At 50.0% G+C, this 22,737-nt stretch overlaps 5 protein-coding genes across 5 annotated transcripts; 2 read left to right on the forward strand and 3 right to left on the reverse strand.

Annotated features, from left to right (window-relative positions):
• The first annotated feature begins 266 nt into the window (after window positions 1–266).
• On the forward strand, window positions 267–4,198 carry LOC121593779 (telomere zinc finger-associated protein). The gene is made up of 7 exons (XM_041916446.1): window positions 267–745; window positions 1,010–1,805; window positions 1,914–2,046; window positions 2,116–2,212; window positions 2,284–3,339; window positions 3,408–3,714; window positions 3,804–4,198. Exons 2-7 carry the CDS (start codon window positions 1,040–1,042, stop codon window positions 3,941–3,943), a joined length of 2,499 nt encoding a protein of 832 aa, XP_041772380.1. The 5' UTR covers window positions 267–745; window positions 1,010–1,039; the 3' UTR covers window positions 3,944–4,198.
• Window positions 4,199–5,073: 875 nt separating this feature from the next.
• On the forward strand, window positions 5,074–10,396 carry LOC121591997 (daxx-like protein). Its single transcript, XM_041913146.1, has 5 exons — window positions 5,074–5,594; window positions 5,784–6,387; window positions 6,586–6,682; window positions 6,806–9,715; window positions 9,806–10,396. Exons 1-5 carry the CDS (start codon window positions 5,519–5,521, stop codon window positions 9,911–9,913), a joined length of 3,795 nt encoding a protein of 1,264 aa, XP_041769080.1. The 5' UTR covers window positions 5,074–5,518; the 3' UTR covers window positions 9,914–10,396.
• Window positions 10,397–10,622: 226 nt separating this feature from the next.
• On the reverse strand, window positions 10,623–13,402 carry LOC121591998 (pyrimidodiazepine synthase-like). The gene is made up of 4 exons (XM_041913147.1): window positions 13,218–13,402; window positions 11,988–12,580; window positions 11,783–11,904; window positions 10,623–11,182 (listed from the first exon to the last, which is right to left on the reverse strand). Exons 1-4 carry the CDS (start codon window positions 13,243–13,245, stop codon window positions 11,152–11,154), a joined length of 774 nt encoding a protein of 257 aa, XP_041769081.1. The 5' UTR covers window positions 13,246–13,402; the 3' UTR covers window positions 10,623–11,151.
• A 2,366-nt stretch (window positions 13,403–15,768) lies between these two features.
• Window positions 15,769–22,662, reverse strand: LOC121592289. The gene is made up of 11 exons (XM_041913688.1): window positions 21,723–22,662; window positions 21,108–21,657; window positions 20,654–21,037; window positions 19,661–20,334; window positions 19,054–19,603; window positions 18,786–18,944; window positions 18,128–18,427; window positions 17,536–17,825; window positions 16,956–17,468; window positions 16,341–16,890; window positions 15,769–16,278 (listed from the first exon to the last, which is right to left on the reverse strand). The coding sequence occupies exons 1-11, from the start codon at window positions 22,625–22,627 to the stop codon at window positions 15,895–15,897; spliced, it is 5,259 nt and encodes a 1,752-aa protein (XP_041769622.1). The 5' UTR covers window positions 22,628–22,662; the 3' UTR covers window positions 15,769–15,894.
• Window positions 18,009–20,633, reverse strand: LOC121591599 (UDP-glucosyltransferase 2-like). Its single transcript, XM_041912309.1, has 3 exons — window positions 19,661–20,633; window positions 19,054–19,603; window positions 18,009–18,427 (listed from the first exon to the last, which is right to left on the reverse strand). Exons 1-3 carry the CDS (start codon window positions 20,440–20,442, stop codon window positions 18,044–18,046), a joined length of 1,716 nt encoding a protein of 571 aa, XP_041768243.1. The 5' UTR covers window positions 20,443–20,633; the 3' UTR covers window positions 18,009–18,043.
• Window positions 22,663–22,737: the final 75 nt, after the last annotated feature.

The following is a 22,737-nucleotide window of genomic DNA, read 5'->3' on the forward strand; positions in this document are numbered from 1 at the left end:
CAAAAAAAATTGACTTAAAGTATCAAAATTCAACAGTTTTCTATTATGGAAGCTTGATGAGTTCGCCTTAAAAAGGAAAAAATAAAATATTGTTCAAAATAGCCTAAATAACAAAATCTTTCCTTTACTCTTTACAAAGTCATCGTGAGCCACATGTGGCCTGTAGGCCGTAGCTTGAAGACACTGGTATTTGTTTAATGAATAGAGACGCCAGTAGCAAAACCGTTAAATCGCATCCTTAACCGTGTCCTCCCATTCGCAAGCTAAATATAAAGGAGACAGACTAATCCTGTTAATAATATGCATGGACAAAAAATAGAAGGAAAAAAGATGCACAGGAAATAACTGCTCGAAAACTACCAATTTTATTGGACAATTCAGTTTCGCTCGCTTTTTGTTTTGTTTCGTAACGGCAAACATTCAAAAGAAAAGTAAATTCAAAATCCGTATCGACCTTGGTTGTTCGAATGCACACTGCTCGAAAACGGTCGAGCAGCAAGGTTAATACAACACTGAGGCGAATGTCAGGTTTTGTTTTGGTGTTCTGCTATTCAGCAAAAGGAAAAAAGAATAGGGGATCATCATGAAATATTAATTACTCTGCCTAGAAGAAAGTTACCAGACGTTTGCTAACAGAGAGTTGAGCGAGTGTAGAATTCGCCTATCCTTAAGAAGTCAGAGAAAGCTTGCGGCGGCATCAGCACTAGTGCACCATTGCTGAGGACGGAGTGCTTGTTCCATTGGAGTAAGAAAAATCGATATTTGGTCATCATAACGGAGTGGTGTCCCCCATCCCCATTCAACCATTAAAGGAATGTTTTAGCGTGAGCAGCGTATTTTAAATAAACCTGCCGCTGCTATAAATATTTCACGGTTTGTATTGTTCGAACAAAAAACAAACAAATCAATTGAATGGAATGCAACACACTGGAGGCTCACTCTCCGCTCTCCGTTTCTCTCCAGAAGCAACCCAAAGGCACTGATAACATTTTGGCTCGTTTCTGTTCAGGTCAGTTTTTGGGGTCGTTCCGCAGCGACAATGGCCTCCACGCCCGCCTACCACTGCATTGTCTGCACGCTCACCAAAATCCCGTTCGCGTCGCTGAGCAAGGAAAGCCAGCAGAAGATCGTGCGGACGGGGCGACCGGTAACGCAGATGCCCAACCTAACGTCCCGCTGCCTGAACTCGCTCAACCTGCACGTGACGGACTGGATGACGGGCTGCGACCGGGACCGGAAGCTGTTCTGCTGGCCCTGCCTGCTGTTCAACACCACCGAGTACGATGTGTGGGGCAAGCGGGGCTTTACCGACTTTGCCCGGCTGGCGACGGCCCGGGCGGAGCATGAGAAAAACGCGTCCCACCACGCGAAAAGCAAAACGCTCAAACTGTGGATCGAAACGGCTAGCGATCAGAGCGACAGCAGCGGGGAGGAAGACGTCGAATGCATACCGGAGCTGGACTTTCTGAACATGTCCGCGTCCGAGCTGGACGAGGAGATCGACGTGAAGCCGAACGTGGAGGCGCTTAACGCGAGCATTGCGTTCTCGCAGGCTGCCTTGGGTGTAACGCCCGTGGTGGATCTGTGCGAAACGGCCAAGGACGGTAGCGGCCCGGTGGTGCACTTTGAGCCGGCGGCAATCGTGGTGGATTGTGAGGAGGAGGATGATGCGCCACCGAACGAGCCGGGCGGGCCGGGTGAAAACAGTCAGGCAAGCAATAGCTCTTCGGTTGGTGCTGCGGCAAGTGTCGTTGGTGTCAGCAAAAGTGTGTCGTTGCAGGTGGATGATTTAGCGCGAATTTACAGTACGTCTCGGACCGGGGTGGGGGGGAGAATTTGGGGCCAAAATCGCCCAACTGCATGTTCATTTGAGTACTGCGATGCTATTACACTTTTTCTTTACTCCCTTCCAGAAAACGGCCAGCAGGACACAGCCGGCGATAGCATAATGTCACACACGGCATTACAAACCGGTGCGGAGAAATATCAGCTCAAATGGCATTCGCACTATCAAAACATGAATGTGTCGCTATCGAATCTTTACAAGTGAGTATAATTCTGTTTAAAAGTGCAATTTTATTTGAATATTTGATGCTATTTTTTTATCTTGTACAGAAATGACCGTTACGCGGATGTCATGCTACTAACCTGCAACGGAGACGACAGCTATACGATACCTGCCCACAAGCTAATACTCGGCACTTCCAGTTTGGTAGGACGATAAGCACCTCCTTAATGGTATGGTCATGACGTGCTGAAGATGTGTTTCCTTTCCCTTTTCAGTACTTTGCCAACATTTTCGACAAAACACCCGTACCGCTGAACGCGGTCACGTACATAGTGCTTCCACCCGATCTCACCTACCGCTCGATGCAGATTCTCATCCAGTACATGTACACCGGCGAGTCGACCGTTTCGACCGACGTCCTAAACGAAGTGCTTCGTGGTGGCGAAATACTGAAGATCCGCGGTCTGTGGCGCAACGATTGCCCCAAACCGGCAACGGCTGCCGGTGACGCCAGCAGTGGCAGCAATAGCAAAGAGCTGCCGCAGCACATTCCGTCGATAGATGGGTTGGGTTCCGGTCGGTTCGTCAGCCCGGTCACCGTTGCCGTACCGCCAGGCACACAGCCCGCCCCGTTTGCGCCCCATCACGTACTGTCATCTGCCACCGGACCGCTAATACACGTGAAGCGCGACATGGCGATCGATCCGGGCGAAGTGCGTCCGGGCGATGGTGCCCGTACGCGCTCACTGTACGCGGCGAAAAGCCAAGAAATCGTTCACCAACGAACAAACGAAACAGCACAACCATCGCTTCCCTTTCAAGAGCTTAGCGAGAACCACAGAAAAGAGCGTGAACATCAGGAAAAGCAACAGCAAATCGGGTCGAGCGCTTCCGGCGACTGTGCAACTGCACCCTCGAGTACGAACAATGGAGACACTAACAGTACGGCGGCGAGCGTACCCGCGCAACGTGGCAGCATGCCGCAAGTATTAAACTTTCTGGGCGTAAAAGCCGAACCGGTCGAGTGGAGTGATGTGCGAGCGGGCGAGCTAGCGATGCCTGGGAATGGTGAGCAGGCGCAAAGCAAGAACGACGGTCCCAGCGACCCAGCGAACCCGCCCAAGCTGATCAAGTCGGAGGAGTGTAACGCGTCCTCGGCGACGGATAATTCGCGCTCTTCGTGCTCCTCCACCGAGCAGCCGACGTACTCGCCGCTAACGTGCGAGCTGTGCAGCGAAACGTTTACCATTCCCGGCGAATGGGTGCGCCACATCGAGGGCCACAGCGACCCCTCTCAAACGCTGCCGAAACGAAGGCGTCGAGCGGAAGAGGTAAGCACCGTTGTGCGGCTCGTGCTCTTCGTGTGTAAATTTCAGCATTTTCACATCTCATTTTTTAGTCTGAAACCGCAGATGAAACGGCCGCATTACGGTGTGACTTGTGCGCCACGTTCTACGTCACGCCTGCGGACTGGGTACGGCATGTGCAGAATGCGCACACCGAATCGGAACTGGCCGCCTGCAACAAACGTGTCTCGAATCATAAGCGCGCAGTTTCGTCCACCTCCCAGCATTCTCCGACGGGGGCGGCAGCACCGGCAGCCGTCGGCGATGGTGGCCCAGCGACGGTGGAGAAGCTGTGCAATATCTGCAATAAATCCTTCCCTTCCTATGCCAGCATGGTCATCCACAGACGGACCCATACAGGTAGGAGAAAAGAGAGTGCAAAAGCAGCTGACAGGACATTCCTTTAAATTAGCAATCACTTATTGCTTGTTTGTTTATTTTCCCGACAGGCCCTTACTGTTGTGACATTTGTAATAAGGGCTTCACAGTAAAATCAAACCTCATACGACACATGCGATCCGTGCACAGCCAGCCAGGATATCAGCCCGCTTCACCGCACACCGACCACGACAGTCAAACCTCTGAATGAGCACTCCGCTTGGCTGAAGGGGACGGACCGTCCCTTACCGGGATGGTAGTAGGCGGGCAGTTTGTACAGTGATTGCTTTTTTTATATATACATAAATTATTACTAGACGTTAAAAAGCGTAGGTTTACGTATTCAGTAATGAATAGCCGGTATGTATGGAGCAAGTGTGTACAACGATTGATTTTAATAATTTATAAAATTTACTAATGGCAATAACATTAAACAAACGCTATCGGAAGAGTATTGTTTCAAATATTCTTCCAACTATGGAAAATATTAATACTTTTTTCATTATTGAGAATTGTGTTTTACGGGTAGTGATGGGGAAAATTAAGTTTTCGTCAGAATCGATTCCGGATAGTAGGTCCGGAATCGACTCCGGAATTGATTCCTTACACGGAATCGGAAACGGGTAGGTCGGATTCCAAGTTCACTAATGCGCACACACATACTGCAATCAGTCCACAATAGAACGACCAGTTCATGCTTTTCGTCGGAATTGAATCCGACTTGCTTCAAAGTTTTCTGGAATCGATTCCGGATAGTAGTTCCGGAATCAGTTTCCGAAATCGGAATAGGAATTGGAATCGGCTCCGGAATCAAAATCGGTGTCGAGATCGAAGTCGGTTTCAGCAACTCCATAAGAATAGGTTTGGGGGCAATGATGCTACGTATTGAGAGTCGCAAACACTCCAAATTTACTTGTAAACGATCCATTCTCAGGGAGATTCCCGGACTGATTTCGCTTCTGAAACTTCTTATTTCAATTCAAGAACTGATTCTCATTCCGGTTATCGGAGCAAATTGCGGTTTGCTCCGATAACTAGTTGACTTAATTTAAACGATTTCTTAGTACTATTTTCTTGCAAAAAAACCCTTTAGTTGTTTTACGGAACTCAATAATGTGGAGCAACAATTTCACTGTAAACAGGAGTTTCTCTATCTGAAAAAACTGTTCAAAACAAAACAAATACCCAACGTTATCCTTTTAACGGCTCTTTCAAAATATCCCCACACTACGACTGTCACGCATGACGTTTAATGGCACGCTTTCGGGCCCTGTCAACACAATCACAGCCCGACCCAACCTGGGCATTCTCTAGTAACCTTGTTTTTGCCCATGGGTTGACGATTACCTGATCTGAAGGCGCGTTATTTACCAAAAGCTGCAAGGGTAGAAAGTTCTACGTTTTGGGTTGACGAGAGCAGAAGCAAAAAAAGAAAAACAAGCCAAGTCCCTCGAAAGGGCGAAAGACTAGTTCACTTCATCACCTTCCCCTACCTGGCTGTGCGCATCCGGACACTGCTCCAGTGCGGACAGAAACCTTAGCAACGCGAACGAGAATCCGCAGCAGAGAAGAAAAGTGTGTGTGTTGTCATTAGGGGTGCCCTTCCGCTTCGCCTTGAAGCAGCGCGATAGTGTGTGGTGTGGTGGTTTTTCCTGCGTAGTTTGGCAGTGTGTACGGGCTCCGTCTCTTTGTGTGCGGGTGCCCGTTCGGGTGAAAGTAGGAGCGATTTTCCCCGACCGAATCGTGCGTAGTCAGCAGCCAGCTTGATGCGGGAGTCAGCGCGAATATGAGCAAATCGCACGAGCAGCAACTAAAATGGAGGGACACCGAGGTCGAGGAGCTGATTGCCAGCATGAAAGAGCGTGAGTGGAGGCCGTATGACGCCGTAAATGGGCAGTACGGAAAGCTGTCGACGTAACACAACACACTTCGATAACACTGTGGGGGGTGGTGGTGGTGTTGGTGGTTGTGATACTGCCTTATTTTCGCCGTGTTTCTGATTGTGGGCCATATATTTTTTTCTTTATTGCTATTTTTTTGCTATTCTGCAGGAGAGCTTCTGGCGCTATCGGACGGCAAGAAGCGCCGCTCGCTGGATGTGTTCGCGGTGGTGCGGAATGATCTGCTGCGCAAGGGCTACTTCCGCACCGAGGAGCAGATACGCAGGAAGATGAACGAGCTGCGGAAGCAGTACTTCGAGGCGAACCGGTCCGAGCCGGACAGTCGCTACGAGCTGTGCGACCATTACGAGGCGCTGCACGATCTGTTTACCGATGCGCAGCGCAAGCTGGACAGGAGGTCGGACCGGTCCCGGATCCGCACCAAGCGTCGCCGCCAGTCCCAGAACGGGGGGCAGCAGGAGGTGGTGGTTCCGTCAGCCTATCCGATGAAATCCTCCAAGGCGTCGGTACGGCGCAGCGCTAGCGGCAGCAGCAGCGTGTGCAGCAGCGTGCACAGCCAGCAGCACAACGGGTACGAGCAGCACAATCATCACACAGCATCGTCATCGCAGCAGCAGAATGGTGGCGACGCGATGCACAACGGGGGAAGAAGGAACACTTCGCCCCCGGTGCGTTTGAAACGCCCGGACAAGTTCCATCTGAAGCAGAGCGCGTATCAGCCCAACTTGAACAACTCTCTTACGAATCTGTGCAAGTGAGTAATCGTGAAAGCGTGCAAACAAGTGATTCACCATTTGGCAATGAGACGTGTGGGAAAGGCATAAAAGAGGGACGCTACCGTTGCCCCCTTTTCCCCGTTGTGACAAAATTCGACCCCATCAATCAACCACACGCTGGCATAGGCGCGACAACAATCAACCTTCAACAATCAATTTTTCTCACTATTTCCCAGAAACGATCGGTATGCCGACGTGATGTTGCTGGTTTGCAATGACGATGATAACATTGCCATTCCGGCCCACAGGCTCGTGTTGGGAACGTTTAGCCCGGTATGATTTTTTTCCGCTTCCTTCTGACTGTTTCCATCCCTTGCTTCCTGCATATGGGAGATTTTACAATTCTTTCCGCTACTTAATTATGCCTTTTTTTTCTCGCGCTGTGTGTCGTTGTAGTACTTCGCTAACGTGTTCGAAAAGGTTGCGTTCGTACCGTCGTCGGCAACGATTTACGTGGCGCTGCCCCCGACGGTAACGCGGGCCGCCCTGCAGTGCCTGCTGCAGTACATGTACACCGGCGAGGCGATCGTGCACGCGGACTCGTTCGACGACGTGATGATGTGCGGCGAGTTCCTGCGCATCAACGGCTTTGCGGGCAAACGGAGCAGCGGCATGCTGAAGGGCCAGCAGGAGGAGCTGGTGTCGGTGCCGCTGGTGACGGTAACGAAAACGATCAACATGGACGCGGGCGACGCGAGACGGGGCAGCCCAGCAACGCCCGCGCCCGCGAATACAACGACACGTGCGTCCACGCCGACGCCGGTACCGATGACGATGCGCGCGTACTACGGTTCACCGTCGCCGCCGAGGAAGATGGCCCGCCATTACGAACCGGCGCCGCCGGCGGTTTTTCAGCAGCCCCGGTACACGCTGGCGCACCAACCAAAGCAGGATCTGCAATCGATGCAGCAGCAGCAGCAGAGTTTACGTCAACCGATGTATCAGGAGGATATGTTAGAACCGACCGCTTTGATGAGCCATCGCTCACAAATGCTCCCCCAGCGACAGACACAGTACGTGCAGCAGCAGCAGCAGCAGCAGCAACAATTGCAACAGTATCAGCCGCAAGAAATGTCGGACGGTCTGTTCCAGCAGCCGTTCCGCCAACAGCAACCACTTATGATGCCGCTCAGGCAACCGTTGCAGCAGCGCTATCATCCGCAGCAGCTGCAGCCGCTCGATATGAACCTGGGGCAGGAGGATATGTTGCTTCCGTCACAGCCGGCGCAGAGCCAGCGGCAGCAGCAGATGATGCGGATGCAGCTACAGCGCCAATGGCAGCAGCTGCAAGCGCAAGCACAGCAGCTGCAGGATGAGCTGATGGACCCGGGCCAGGATCTGCAGCCGCCATTGGTCCGGCAACCCCCGACACTGCAGCAAACGATTCAGAAGCAGCAATCGCTTCAGTCGCTGCCAGAGCAACAGAGCGTGCAACAGCAGCCTCGGCAGCTAGAAACGCAACAACAGCAACAGCAGAAAGAAGTTCAGCAACAACAGACAGTCCCGATACAGCAGCAAACGCCGTTGGAGCCTCCGGAGCTGCCACTTCCTCAACAACCGCAGTGTCCACCGGTGGCTCAGGCACAGCAGCCAGCAGCACCTCCACAGCCTCCGGCACAGCAGAAACAGCCGCAAGTGGTGCCAACCGGCCAGCAGTCGCTAGATGCAGTGCAAGACGATTTTCAGCAGCCAGAAGAGCTGTTAGCAACGCTACAGCTGGTAAGAACACAGCCAATACTGAAGCCAACTGTAGCGCAACCAACGCAGCCCGTTGTTGCTGCCGAGCAAGTGTTGCTGCCACAGCAACCGGCCTCGGAGCGGCACGAGGACGTAGCAACGGAAGAGTTGATGGATGGGACTGAAGTGTTGCTAGAAGAGGAAGAGATACTGGAGCCGGAGCAGCAGCAGCAGCAACAGCAGCGACAGCAGCCGGAACAACTACTGGAGCAATGTTTGTCCCAGCAGCCAAAAATACAAGACGAATTGATGAAACTGCAGGAGCTGCTGCCGTCGCAGGAGCTGCTAGCACCGCAGCGGCCGCCCCAGCTGGAACAGCCCGCCCAACAGCACGAAACGTTGCGACCACAGCCAACGTTACAGCAGCGCCTGCTGCAAAAGCAAAAGTTGCAGAACGAGCTAGTTAGACCGCAGGAGCTGCTCGCCTCGCAGGAACTGTTGGCACCGGCGAAAACTAAACCCACACCGCAGCAGCAGCAGCCACAGCGTGCAGCGGCAGGGCAATCTAATCAGCTGAAACCGCTGCTACAATTTCGTCGCCCCAAGCAGCATTTCCAGGCGCAGATACTGGTGGACAAGCTAATGGCAAAGCCGACACAAGCGGAAACGGTACCAGTAGCAAAAACCCAAAGCCAGCCGGATGAGAAAGGCGCGAAAGAAGGTAAAGCCGTGCCGGCGGCTCAAACATCGAAGAGCGTACCGTCATCGTCCGGCACGTCGCAGCTGAGCGATTCCGTGCTCATCATCAAGGACGAAGTGGCGGCAGCGATAGACAAAGCGGTGCAGGAAAACGAACCCGAAGATCCGAACGACCGGTCGCTGGAGGATCCGAACGATCGGTCGCTCACGCGAAGCGAATGCGATGTCGAGTTTCTGGACAAACCGCGCCGCAACAGCCTGTTCGAGTTTGCCGACCAGCGCAATCTGAAGCTGTACGAGGCGCAGGAGCGGCGCAAGATGGACTTTATCAAGGAGTACGAAGAGCACATGAAGAGTGCGCAACCGATGGTGGAAACGCCCGAACCCTCGCCGTCGGTACCGGCGCCCCCGGTATCGCCCGGCAGCTCGTCCAGCTCACCGCCCCCACTGCCAACCAAGTTCAAGGTGCAGCATCGCAAGCCGGCGTCAATTAGGCGCTTGGTGGCGCTGCCCAAGCCACCCGACATTATCGACGCGCTCGACAGCATGGTCAACCTGACGTCGGACGAGTCGATGATCGAGCTCGTGTCGAAGTCGCCGGAATCGCAGACGTCCCACTTTAGCACGCGGTCCCACAGCCCGGACGGGCAGGGCAAGATCGATGCGCTCATACTGGAGAACTTTGCCGAGCATCCGGCCATTTTCGCCAACAGCTCGATGAACGAGCTGGTGCCGCACCCGGAGACGGCCGAGCTGGACGAGAGCGACGGCCTCGACCAGCAGGAGGGCACGCTGCCGGACCAGTACGTGTCGTCGCGGCTGAACTGCCAGCTCTGCTACATGTCGTTCACCACGCCGACCGACTGGGTGAACCACGTGTCCTGCCACTGTATCGTGGATCAGGGTTTGCTGAAGCGGAGACGAATTTCGGTAAGTGTTTGCTGTTGTTTGGTTTGCTGAATGTTTGTGCAGCCTGCTGATGCGTTTCTTCATTGTTTTCTCTCGCTCTTTTCGCTATAGAACGATGACGATAGTGACTATTTCCGGTGCGACATGTGCTCGTCCTACTTCATCTCGGCCCAGGACTGGCTAACGCACGTGGCAAAGCATAATCACGATCATGAATAGTAAGCCCTCGTGCTCTGTAGGACCTGATCGCCATAGTGTTTTTTTTAAGTTGTGTGGAAGAAGTATTTTTACACCCTCGTGCTCTCGACCAAACCAATCTTTTTTTTTTTTTTGGGCTCAACAACTACCACAATTGGGGCCTGTCTTAGCGCCACTTTGTGGAGCTTGGAGCTATCTGTGACTTTATCAGTGTGTGCGCATAGGAGCAAGTCAAGTCCTTGCGCGTGCGATTGATGTTGATTTGACGTCCTTATCACGGGACGGGTAAGAGAAAAGCGGAAGGCAAGGCATCGTGTTTGTCGATGACGTTTTTTTGTCAGCCTTCTAAAGAAAAACGAACGAAACCAGACACACAATCGGGGCTAAGATAAGGAGATAATGCGCTGGTACGCTGGTGTAACTTCCCTTGTCAATAGATGTATTCTTTATAATAATGTCTAATCAAAAACAAGGAACGCATGTATAGTTAGTACCCATGAACGTTGAAAAAAAAGCAGAAGCTATTAGCTATGAGTGCTAGGAATTACAATTAATTCATAATATGATATAATGTTCCGTACGCGAGAGAAAGAGAGGAAGAGAGGGTGAGAGGTCGGCGACACCGCGGATCTCTCTCCCTTTAACTGATAGAATCCTAGAAAAAAAAACGGACACAAAATACACATAAACTCACACGCATTGCAAGTAACAGATTTATTGTACAACTTGACGGAAAAAGAAATTCCCCAAATATAGTTTTCTTTTAATCCTTTTTTCATTGCGATATTGAAGAGAAACAAAAAAAAAGGTTGAAATATTTTATTTTTAGAAAGAAACAATGCAATGTAATAATATTCTAATTTCGACGAGTTACGAAATGACGTGCATTACATGGATCGTTGAGATTCGATTTTTTTTCTCTTCTAAACCCATCCGAAGGCCTTTGTTTATCATTTTACCGGTTACGTATCAAAACAAAGAAAATGCTGAACACACACACACATATACACATTCAAAATAACTGCCAGCAAGCTGCTGGCACAGCTGTGCTACTGTCATCTGCGGGTGCTGTCAGTTGCAATGTTTATCTTTTTCAAACGAACCGTTAACGCGATTAACTCACAGCATGGGCAAAGGGCAGTTGCGGCAAACGAATAGCTTTTTCACGCGTTTAACAATGCTTATTCCATCACACAATTATCTTGATAGTTATTTTCAGTCGCAGAGAGAATTGTGATAAACGATACATCCTTTTTTTCTTATTCCAACCGTGGCCTTTTGGCGTCATTTCTGGAAAACAAAAAAGATTGCAATAAATGTTACAAAAATGTACTCCGTTGGATGCTGTGACCTTGGACATTTGATACGAACATTACCATATTCCCGCGACACGATGTTAGCGTATGTGGAAAAGCCTTGTGGTTAGCAAACATTGAAACATAATTAACATTTGTTATTTACACATTAGTCTAAACCAACAATCCATCGCCTCGCGGACAAAATGTAAATACTTGTGTAATTATTTTAATGTTTTTCGCGTTTGATTTTATTTTTCCATTAACTTTTTCGCGTAACGCCACGTACATGTACACACAAAATGCATCTTCATGAATCTTTTTTTTTGTTGATTGGCATTCGCATTTATAATGCCAGCCTTAAACATAATCGCTGTTAGTAGAGTAATACACTGGTTACCGGATTTTTAAGGGTGCTGTAGAGGTGTGATGTGTGTAATGGTTTGTCTTGGACTATGTACGTATGGCCGTGGTATTATGGTATTATTATAATGCATGGGACAATAGGGAGAGAGAGAGAGAGAGCGAGAGCATTCAGGAGTACTGCTGCTGCCCGTTTGCTTTCGGAATGAACGAGTTCAAATTGTTTGCTTACGCCAAGATATCGTAGTTGTTTTCACCGTTCTTGCGGCTCTGCAGGAACTTCGTGTGGTCCTCCGTCGAAATGAACGACTGCTTTACGGCATCGTCCTTTTCCATCAGCTCTCGCCACTGCAGCTGTGTTCGGTGCGAGAAGAACAGAGGGGGTTTCATTATTAGTACAGTAAATAATCAATAAAAACAATACCGCAACTCCTTACCAGTTTACCGAACCGCTCCTTGTCCAGCTCGTACTTATCGCCGAGCGCAAACTTGAGCAGATCGACCCGCTCGCACCACGGCCAGATCATGTAGTCGATCATGCCCGGCTTATCGCCCCCGAAGTACGGGGTGCCCCGCGCCTTCAGCTCCTTCTCGAAAATGTCCAGCCCCGCGCCGAACTCGGTGATGGCACCGGGCGGGATGCCGTCGGCCGCGAACAGGATGCGATAGTACGGCCCAATGACCGAGCCGGCGAACCGCTCGATCAGGATGCGGTCCTGCGCCTTGCTGAACGGGTCGGCCGGGTACAGCTTGCGCTGCTGGGCCGAGTACGCTTCCTCGATGTAGTCGGACAGGACGAGCGACTCGTACAGGGTGGCGCCCTCCTTGCCGGGAATCTCCAGTGCCGGCACCTTGCCGAGCGGGTTCTTCTCCAGGTACCATTCCGGCTTCTCGGACAGGTTGATGTAGATCGCGTGGTACGGGATCTTCTTCGCGTCCAGCATCAGGTGGACGCGCTGGGCGTACGGGCAGAAGCGCATCGAGTACAGGCGCAGCTTACCATCGTCCGGGAGAGATGGTGGGCTGGAACCTAAAAAGAGACGAAATACACACACACACATACATGCGCGTTTAATCGCCAAGGTCTAGAATAATCTTTCGAAATGTTGTCAGTTCCAGCTCCATTGTTCAATGACATCATAATAGCGAGCAGGGATGACGTCTCTCAATGGGCAAGATCTATAATTACAACTCATTAAAAATTACAGAGATATGGCCGAAGGTCCACTTATCGATTTATAAGATAGTCCCCTTGCCCCGTCCCGGAAATGGTTCCACCTAATGACGATCGATAAACTGTTCCCCATCCCACACATGCTGGCCTGCAATCGATCGACAAGACCTCAATTTTCCCAAAGTCACTCAATTTACCTACTTCACAGACACATCACTCCGTTTTTCTTTTTATCACACTCGGTCACGATCCCGATTCGTGGTTTGATGACGAACCGGTCAGATAAGCCCGCTAGCACCGCCATCGTCATCATCATCGATGATGTCGCCACCGATTGATGACATCAGCGTGTGTGCGTGTGAGGGTGATGTTAAAAATATCCAGCCCCAATATGCCGGAAATTTCACCGCCGCCTACTCGGAACTGCACTGGAGGCTTCCTTTGGTCGGATCTCGGAAGCCTGAAGAAACCTTTTTTGGGGTACAATGCTTACCTTTTGCGAGATGCTTTCCGTTGCTCATGATTGTGCGGGTTACTCGCGGTCGAGAGTTTTAAGGTTTCGAAGCCGATGCCGGTAAAAAAAGAGACGAATCGGGTCGCCGGTGTGTCTTCAACAAAGAGGTGGCTTTTTATACGAGCAGCAGTAGTGTTGTTTGTGTTGCACACACTGCACACTGGGCGAGTTGGAAGGTAATTGATGGACAAACGGTGTGCGAGTATGCTAGAAATTAACCCTTCTGTGTGTGGCGATACTTCACAATGGGAGTAAAAGTTGGGGCAATATTTTGGAAATATTTAAAAATGATGATGTTTGGATAGGAATCGATTCCGTCTAGCTCCGATTTTTTTTTCGGAGAATTGATGCCTGAAAGTAGATTAGGAACACTTGTGCAAAATTAATATCGATCCCGGGATCGGCTTCGGAATCGGAATCAGTTCTAGAATCCTATAATACTCACTCAAACTAAAAAAAAACGGATAAGGGACATCTCTTTGAACAATATTGTTATTATGGCTGAAATTTAACCTGCTTAAAACCGTCCGTTCCGAAATTGATTTTGATTTTAGAACCAGTTTCGATGCTGGAGCCCATCCAAGAGGAATCTCCGGAACTGGGTAGATCTGATTGTCTGTGCCTGGTGATTGCCATTTGGAGTTGTGATACGTGCTCCAGAGAGTGTCTATCTTCAATCCTCAATCAGAACGATCGATATTAGGTTTTTTGAACCTTTTGAATCTAGCTCTTTTGAACGGTCGGAACAGTCGAAATGGTCGGAACTATTCGAACGGAATGGTCGCAACGGTTGGAAACAAAGTGGATAGAATATACAGGTTGCTAGGTATAACATAAAGGTAGTTATGGTCGAAAAGGTCGTAACTAATGATGGGAAAAATGAAGTTTTCTGGAATCGATTCCGGATAGTAGGTCTCCGAAATTGACTCCAAAATCAGAATCGGTTCCGGAATCGGAATCGGCTCCGAATTAGGAACCGGCTCCGGAATCGGAATCGGTTCTGGAATCGGAATTGGCTCCGGAATCAGCTCCGGAATCAGAATCGGTTTCGAAATCGGAGTCGGTTTCAGCATCTTCATAAGAATAGGTGTTAGGATCCAATGATGCTACGTATTGATACCCGCAAAGAATTTTATTTTATTTTATTTTATTTTATTTTATTTTTATTTTATTAATTGCTCGGCCACGTTGGGTTACAGCAATAGTGCTTACTGACTATAGTATACAGTTATTCACGAAGGAGTAGGAAGGAGTTTATGGTACGGAAAAGGAGCGAAGACGGGATCGGTAGACCGGATAGGGTATGTTGAAATCGAACAGATCTGAAGTACTATTAAAAGACGACATAGCTCTTACAAAAGGCTATGCTTGCCTTTTGCGAGCAAAACGTGTACGACATATAGGTAACTGGAGACGAAAACGATAACGTAAGGTGCGACAAGGTGCATACAAATGTAAGCGCGACAGAAGTGAAGGAGTATCAATCGTATTGAGCAATATGCCAGCAACGAAAGAAGCCTGAGCGACCGAGAGGTGGTGCTCCAACTTGGCAAGGCCTAATAGAGTGCATCTATCGTCATACGAAGGAAGCGGAATAGAGTAATGACCCAGCGACCTACGAAATACGATCCTTGTAAAACGTCTCTGGATCCTCTCAATCCTTTGGAGCAGAGATAGTTGGACAGGAGGCCAGATGACACAGGCATATTCTAGTACGGAACGGACCCAACTTGTAAAATCAAATTTACTTGTAAACGATCCATTCTCTTGGACATTCCTCAACTAATTTCGCTTCTGAAACTTCTTATTTCGATTCAAGAACTGATTCTCATTCCGGAGCCAATTCCAACACAGGAGTCAATTCTTATTCTTTTACCGGACAAATTGCGACTCCCAGGTTGATTCCAATTCCGATTCCCGAGTTGATTCCGTAATTGGAGTCGTCTTTGGAATCGTCTCTGGAGTCGACTCTGGAATTGATTTCGAACACGGAATCGGAATCGGGTAGGTCGGATTCCGAGCTCTCATCACTAGACGAAACAATCGGAACGGTCGGTGCCGTTGGAATGAGTGCGGATGCGGAAAATGAAGTTTTGGTCGGATTCCAGCTAGCTCTTAATTTCTCTGGAATCGGTTCCGGATAGTAGTTGTGGCATTGACACTGGAATCTAAATCGGGTCCGAAATCTTAAATGGCTCCAAAATCAGAATCAGCTCGGGAATCGGAATCGATTTAGCAAAGGTTCCGAATGTACTTATAAACTATCCATTCTCATGGATATTCTGGAACTGTTTCCGCTTCTAAAAACTCTGATGGCAATTCCAAAACTGATTCTGACTCTGGGGCCAATTCTGATTGGAATTCCAGAGCCGATTACGTTTCCTCAACCGATTCCGATTCCAGAGCTGATTTCGATTCAACAGCCGATTCCAATTCCGGAATCGATTTATCTCACTCTCATTTATGTATTTATGTCCATTTGATGCTCAAACACTGTTTTTAAACTCACAAGTCGCGGTAAATACTGACGTTAGTTACAAATTCGTTATTTTGTATTTATCTTCAACTATAAAATTTACTAAAAAAACAAAACTATGTATAACGCAAATAAATGTTAAAATCTCAGTTATCTCCACTCTGCAAAGCGTACCGACATTCACTGTAGCTTCTTTTTCGACTTCATTTTACGACCACAGCATATGCGTCTTGCTATGAACACGGCCAACCATAACACGAACAAGATCACTCCAGCAAAGAAGCCATACACGTCCAAAAGATTAGACTTCGCCGTGCCCAGCTTGAGCGTCGGTGAGCGTAGATGCTCCACCGTCGGATGTCTCAGCACGTACTCGATCCACCAGATCGCCCGATCGAGCGGTTTTTCCGGCTGATCGCGGAAGTACATCGACCGGCGTCGCATGTTCTCCCGGTAGATCGGTCTTTCCAGCACCTTCAACACGGTGGCGCGTATTTTCTCCGTCGACAGTGCGCCAAAATCGAGCGGCTCGGCCACACCACCAATGAGGGAGCGTTTGAGGTTCTGGAATGTTATAAAAGCGTGTTATTGAAACGAAAAACATGATAAAAGATCGCCACACTTACTCGATGCTGATCGACAAAGAACGGCATTCCGATCAGTGGTACGCCAAACCAGGACGCTTCCTGCGTGCTCAATCCACCCGAGTGCGTGATGAATCCTCGCGTCCGGGGATGGTTCAGGATGCTGTTCTGGGGCAGCCACGGCCGAATGATCACGTTCGGTGGCAACGGGAGGTTCAGTTTCGATTCAAACTTCCACAGAAAATGATAGTCCGGCATTTGGCGGAACGCTTCAATAAACATCCGCTGACGCTGCTCACCAATCATGTCCGACCGGATGTTGGAACCGAGCGAAAACAGTACGGCCCCTTTTTTGGCCTTCCCCACAAACTGCTCCAAATCGCTGGGCAGTGGTTTCGGTTCCTTAATGTGTGCCCCTCCGATCGCAATCACATTCGGTGGCAGTGGTTCCGGCGCATCGAACGCGGGATTAGTGTTAACCAGCATCAGAACCGTGCGCTGCTCAATGGCCTGTAGGTAGGGCATGTCGTTGAAGCCGAACCGGTCCCTTACCATTGCGTCCAGCTGGGGCAGGATGGTAAACTTACGCAAACTGGAGCAAAAATTGAATCGCTTTGGTTAACTGCCAAGCACAACCTTTCAAACCATCCAACTTACCCAGCATCCCACAGGCAGAGGTACGTGTTGTAGGCCCGCTCGGCGAAACTCATGTCGAACCCGTACGGCAGGGCGTAGTGTGGCGTGTACGCAAAATGCTTATGACCTCCCACAATGTCCACCGAGTACGGTGGATTGCTGAATGCGGTCAGTGCGACCAACGGCGGGTAGTTAAACTTGTGCAGCAACGGTAGCAAACACGGTCCACAGCCAAAGTCGTACAGTACGAGATCGAACCGGAAGCTGTCGGGATAGTTGAGGATCACGTTCAATCCGTTCGACTTGAGCGCTCCCCGGCACATGCCGAGATAGAACTCGCGGAAGGTGAACAGTGACTGAAAGGGGGTTTCTTTCGACACTTCCAGCAGATCAAGCCCTTCGTCTTCGTACAGGGTGGAGTATACCTTTTCCAGCATGATGTAGGTAAGGTTGGTGCGCGATGCATCACCATCCTGCGAGACGACCGTTACATTGTGGCCCCGAGCTACCAGCTCCTCCATGATGACACGGTTCCTGGAAGAGTGTGTTCACAATAAGGAGATCGGGTTTTGCCGGAGCCTAAAAGGATGTTAATACCAACCAAATGTGATGGCTTGGACTAGGCACGGTCATGATGCAGAGGATGTTTGCTGTCTGGACGGCGGACAGTGCCGCTAGTGCGCAGAGCGCGACAAGCGATACGTTCGTACGCATCGCCGTTATCTTATGAACTAGCGCGAGATGAGCGTTAGCTGAGCGAAGAATGATTCCGCGGTCATCATCGTACATTGCCTCTGGGTGTGTGAGTAGACGAGAAAGGGTCACCTGCTGTGTCGGACGGAGGCACGCGAACGAGTCTCCCGTATGTATAGAATGGCACACTTGCGCTTGCTATTGACCTTGCGTTGGAGGTAATTGTTTCCAGCCCGGCTCAACGTGCATGATCGTTAGAAGATTGCAATCTACTACATATCTCTCTCGCTCTCTCTCTCTCGCTCTCTTGCTCTCTGATTGTCTATGTGTGATATGTAACGGGAGAATTGCAAATCATTGTTGAATGAATTGAACTCTAATTCGAGCTCGAGTAGGTGCCTGAGCGTGCACTCCTTTTAGTTACTTTTCTTGTTTACATTGCGATACGAGCGTCTGTCGGAGCGTGTGCAAATACGTTTACAGCAGTAAACAGCCAGTACGGTAAGTAGTATCAGTGTCAGCTTTATATCGTACAGCTCGTACTGCCAGAATGTCATATGCTTGGTGGGTGATTGTATTGCCCTCCCGTCGGGATGACGTAGGACCCACTCGATCCACCAGACGGCTCGATCGAGCGGATGTTCCGGTTGATCGCGCAGCAGTACGGAACGGCGCTTCATGGCATCTCGGTAGCTGGTGTTGGTTAGTATCTCCCGGAGAGCTGATAGAATTTGCTCCACCGAAAGGGAATCATGTGCTAGGCGTAGTGCAACACCGGCCGTTACCGATTTGTGGAGGTTCTGGAAGCAAAGCGAGGGATTGTTTATGTAAGCAATTTAATTCTAAAATATGATGTAGGATGAAGATGGCAAATAGAAGTGAAGTAGACTACAATCCGGCTCCGAAAATGTTGAAATCGATTGTGGAAATTAGGTTCGAACAGCATTATTCGGAGCAGTAGGAGCTGGAGTCTGGGTTGTCCAGCTGGAATCAGAGTTGATAGGAGTTTTGGATCGTTTCCGAGTATGAGTCGGTCGGAGCCAAAGATTTATAGAGTTGAAGTTGATGCCGTATGATGCAGATATAAAAACGCCAGGCCGTCTCCAATTCCAACTCCTGCTGACTCTGGGCCACTCCAATCCCGAACGACTTCGATACCTGATCACTTCGACGCTGAATGACTCCAACTTCGACTAGATCCCAATCCGGACCACTCTGACCTACTCTAGCCGAATACGACTCCACACGACTCTGATTCCAGCTTCGGTCAACACCGACTCCGGATGACTTCGACTCTGGTTCAGAACGACTGATGACCTACTCTCGACCTCAGGAGACTTAGACGAATTGTGACTCTAGATTACATTGACTCCGGAATACTCCGACTCCAACCAATTTCGGTTATTAGGATCCATTTGACTCTTACCCGATACTGATCGCAGATAAAAGGAATCCCAACCATCGGCACACCGTGCCACGTAGCCTCGTGCGTACTCAGCATACCGCCGTGCGTAATGAACGCCTTAACGTTCGGCTGCGCTAACACATCGTTCTGGGGCAAGAACGCCCTTATCAACACATTCGCAGGAACCTCAAACGGTGGCAGCTCTTCAAACTTCCACAGGAAATTGTACTCCGGCAGGTGGCGAAACGCTTCCAGGAACATGTAGATACGTTCCATCCCCAAATCGGCACTTCTTACGTTGGTGCCGAGCGAGAACAACACCGTTCCTTCCCTACCGGCTGCAATGAAGGTGGCCAGATCGTCTGGAAGATGGTTGGCGGGTCGCACCTGCAGTCCACCGACCGGGATGTGGTTCGGTGCGATTGATTCGGCAAAGTCAACAGAGTAGTGGAAGTTGGCAAGCAGCAGTATGGTATTGTGCTCCATCTGCTCCAACGATGGCATGCCAGGGTAGTGGAAGTGGTTGCGTACCATCTGCTCGATGCGGGGAAGAAACACGTGATGGCGATAGCTGAAAAAAGGGAACGTTTGTGATTATCAAATCGCTTAACTGTGTTTTATTCTTTACAAATGATCGACATTGTGGAGAACCCAGTTGTAGAATCGCTGATAGAAGGTCATATCGGAGTCGTAGTTTAACGTGAAGAACGGCACATACGCATAGTGCTTGTGTCCGCCGACGAAATCGGCCGTAAACTGTGGATTGTTGTACGCCGTTACGCCGATCAGTGGTGGATGGTGGAATTTATGTATCAGTGGAAACAGACACGGCCCACAGGTGATGTCCGCGATGATCAAATCAAACCGGAAATCGTCTGGATAGGCTTGAATTACTTGCAACCCTTTGGAGCGTAGCACTCCCTTGCACATGGCCGTACCCCAGACGTATAGGTCCTTTATTCCGGTGAGTGCGCTGTGGGACGCCATTTGGAACAGATCGAGCTCCGTGTGCAGATCCGAGTAGGCATGCTCGAGATAGATGTAGGTGACGTTGGGTGAAGCTGTTCGCTCGTCCACATCCGCTGATATAACCGTTAGGTTGTGTCCATGTGCAGCGAGTGCCTCGATCCAGACTCGGTTCCAGATGTGATGGCTTGGGCTGGGGACTGGCGTAAGACAGAGGATGTTTGCGCCGGCTGATGGCTGCCAGCAACATTGCTGGAAGAGCAAGAGTATCACTAGCCCGAGTATCATTGTACGGAGATCACCATGGAAACGAGCGCCAACGGCTACTGGATGGTGCTGGTAGATTGGCAAGAGTTTTATTGAATCAAACACGTGTTTTCTGTTCGTTAATGAACTCATTAGGGGTTTGCTCGGTACACATGTGAGCGAAAATGAATGGCACATTTGCTGGTAACGACGCTAATGCATGTGCTTGCGTGCAGGAAATGATACATAATGAATGCAAAAACGCAATGAATAGAGTCGAACATCTCGCAGTCATTATGGTACCTTAGAGGGAAAAATATACATTTGATGCATTTTATTGAGATGTACTGCAAAAATTCGACGAAGAGGTTTCTACCTCTGTGTAATGGTATACTCTACAAATTCAGTGTACTTTCTTTTTCGTTTTACCCGGCTGGGAAGCTTTTGCAAAGAGTGCTTTGCCCGTTTTGTGCAGCAAATAAACGATCAACAGTACGGCCAGCACCAGGCAGGCCTTCACGTCATACAGTTCGCTTCGCCACGGTCCAAGCTCGAGGGTGGGCGATTGGATCGTCTTTGCGTTCGGATGGCGTAGGGCCCATTCGACCCACCAGACGCCCCGCTCGAGCGGATGTTCCGATTGATCGCGGAACAGCGCCGATCGTACCTTCATGGCGTCACGGTAGCGGGGTGACTCCAGCACCTTCAGCACCGTGTTGCGTATTTTCTCCGTGGTCAGATCCCACAGACTAATCTTTTCCGCTACACCAGCGCGGATGGATTTAGCGAGATTCTAAGAAGGAGGGAGCCAGGAGTTTAATAGATTGTGATAATTGGATTAAGATGTATTATATACAACTTACCCGATACTGATCAGCGATCACGGGGATACCGATCATTGGCACACCGTGCCACGTTGCCTCGTGCGTACTCAGCAGCCCGCCATGCGTCATGAAGCCCTTCACATGCGGATGGGCGAGAATATCATTCTGTGGCAGAAACTTCTTCATCATAACATTCGGCGGCAGATCGTACGGTAGGTCCGTTTCAAACTTCCACAGGAAGTTATAGGCCGGCATTTGCTGGAACGCTTGCAGGAACGCTTTGATCCGTTCCGGACCCAAATCTTTACTGAGCACGTTCGTTCCGAGAGAAAACAGCACGGAACCCTTCTTCCCTCCCCGTATGAAGCGATCGATATCGGCTGGAAGAGGTTTCGGCGGAATGATCTGTAGCCCACCGACCTGGATCATGTTTTGAGGGATCGGTTCGGGGAAGTCTACGGAATGGTGAGAGTTCACCAGCATAAGCATCATTTTCTGATCCAACGCACCGAGATAGGGAAGATCGTTTGCCTTTTCGTGCTCGCGTACAAGGCGATCCGTTTCCGGAAGGAAGATGTAGTTGCGGTAGCTGTAACGGAAGAAAGGGAGTATAAAACTGAACGCTCGCTTCACACTTTTTCGCTCTACACTTACAAGTAATCGATCCAATGGATGGCGGCATTGTAGAATCGTTGGAAAAAGTTCATACTGCTGTCGTAATCCAGCGTGTAGTAAGGCACGTAGGCGTAATACTTGTGGCCCCCGATCAGATCGGTCGTGTAGGGCGGTGTGTTGAAGCCCGTCACACCAACCATCGGTGGTTGGCCGAACCGATCGTACACAGCGAGCAGACACGGACCGCAGGTGAAATCGTACAGCACCAGATCGAACTTGGTATCGCGCGGATAGTTCATGATCGTCTGGTATCCCTCCGACCCGAGTATGCCGATGCACATCGAGATCGCGTAGTCGTAGAAGATCCGCATGCTCTCCAGTATGCCCGATTGGCCCATCTCGTAGAAATCGATCGCCGTCGCGCCCTCGTGGATCGTGTCGTACGTTTTCTCCAGATGAATGTACGTCACGTTCGGTGGCGGTTTTCGCTCTACGTCCGGCGATACGACGGTCAGGTTGTGGCCACGGGCAGCTAGCGCATCCACCAGCGCACGGTTCCAAATGTGATGGCTCGGACTAGGCACAGCCATCAGGGCAAGAATGTTGGCGCCGTGCGCATAATGAACGCCTGCACCGATCGCTAGCAGCAACACTGTCCAGAACGGCACCACGGACGATCGCGCCTCGCCCATCTTATCGGCTGTACGGTCGGAGAGGAAATAAAAGCACATCACATCTCTGATGTATGACCAACACCAGCTGCCAACCATAGCTGAAAGTGTTTTCTTTTTAGCACACTCAGCTGGCAAAATCTTCGCCACGATCACGTGCACTGTGTAAACTATGGGCGTAGCGGCAGTTGGATCGTGCCCGCGAACCGGGAAGCGCTGGATGTGTGGTAGCGGCCTATCAATTGGCAAGATGATTGTGCAAAATTGCCACATTAGATGGGATGAAAGAGATGGAAAGAGACGGCGACCTGATGACCTGATATTTGTTTAATGTCGTCAGATAATAGGTGATTCCAGGCTTTGTCGAGCAATCAAACCGACTA

Source organism: Anopheles merus, chromosome 2L, assembly GCF_017562075.2.
Source record: "Anopheles merus strain MAF chromosome 2L, AmerM5.1, whole genome shotgun sequence".
Classification (NCBI taxonomy): domain Eukaryota; kingdom Metazoa; phylum Arthropoda; class Insecta; order Diptera; family Culicidae; genus Anopheles; species Anopheles merus.

Bases quoted from the DNA above. Each gene is read 5' to 3' on its own strand.
- LOC121591997 (XM_041913146.1), top strand. From the start codon at position 5,519: ATGAGCAAATCGCACGAGCAGCAACTAAAATGGAGGGACACCGAGGTC. The intron at 5,595-5,783 runs GTGAGTGGAGGC...GCTATTCTGCAG, and splicing joins GATTGCCAGCATGAAAGAGC to GAGAGCTTCTGGCGCTATCG. The intron at 6,388-6,585 runs GTGAGTAATCGT...ACTATTTCCCAG, and splicing joins TCTCTTACGAATCTGTGCAA to AAACGATCGGTATGCCGACG.
- LOC121592289 (XM_041913688.1), bottom strand. From the start codon at position 22,627: ATGTGGCAATTTTGCACAATCATCTTGCCAATTGATAGGCCGCTACCA. The intron at 18,945-19,053 runs GTAAGAGTCAAA...GGTCGAGAGTAG, and splicing joins TTATCTGCGATCAGTATCGG to GTCATCAGTCGTTCTGAACC. The intron at 16,279-16,340 runs GTAAGTGTGGCG...ATAACATTCCAG, and splicing joins TCTTTGTCGATCAGCATCGA to AACCTCAAACGCTCCCTCAT.
- LOC121593779 (XM_041916446.1), top strand. From the start codon at position 1,040: ATGGCCTCCACGCCCGCCTACCACTGCATTGTCTGCACGCTCACCAAA. The intron at 1,806-1,913 runs GTACGTCTCGGA...ACTCCCTTCCAG, and splicing joins TGATTTAGCGCGAATTTACA to AAAACGGCCAGCAGGACACA. The intron at 3,715-3,803 runs GTAGGAGAAAAG...TTTTCCCGACAG, and splicing joins CCACAGACGGACCCATACAG to GCCCTTACTGTTGTGACATT.
- LOC121591998 (XM_041913147.1), bottom strand. From the start codon at position 13,245: ATGAGCAACGGAAAGCATCTCGCAAAAG. The intron at 12,581-13,217 runs GTAAGCATTGTA...GTCTCTTTTTAG, and splicing joins CGGAAAGCATCTCGCAAAAG to GTTCCAGCCCACCATCTCTC. The intron at 11,905-11,987 runs GTAAGGAGTTGC...CACCGAACACAG, and splicing joins AGGAGCGGTTCGGTAAACTG to CTGCAGTGGCGAGAGCTGAT.
- LOC121591599 (XM_041912309.1), bottom strand. From the start codon at position 20,442: ATGTGCCATTCATTTTCGCTCACATGTGTACCGAGCAAACCCCTAATG. The intron at 19,604-19,660 runs GTAAAGAATAAA...CCCTTTTTTCAG, and splicing joins CTCCACAATGTCGATCATTT to CTATCGCCATCACGTGTTTC. The intron at 18,428-19,053 runs GTAAGAGTCAAA...CTTTGCTTCCAG, and splicing joins TTATCTGCGATCAGTATCGG to AACCTCCACAAATCGGTAAC.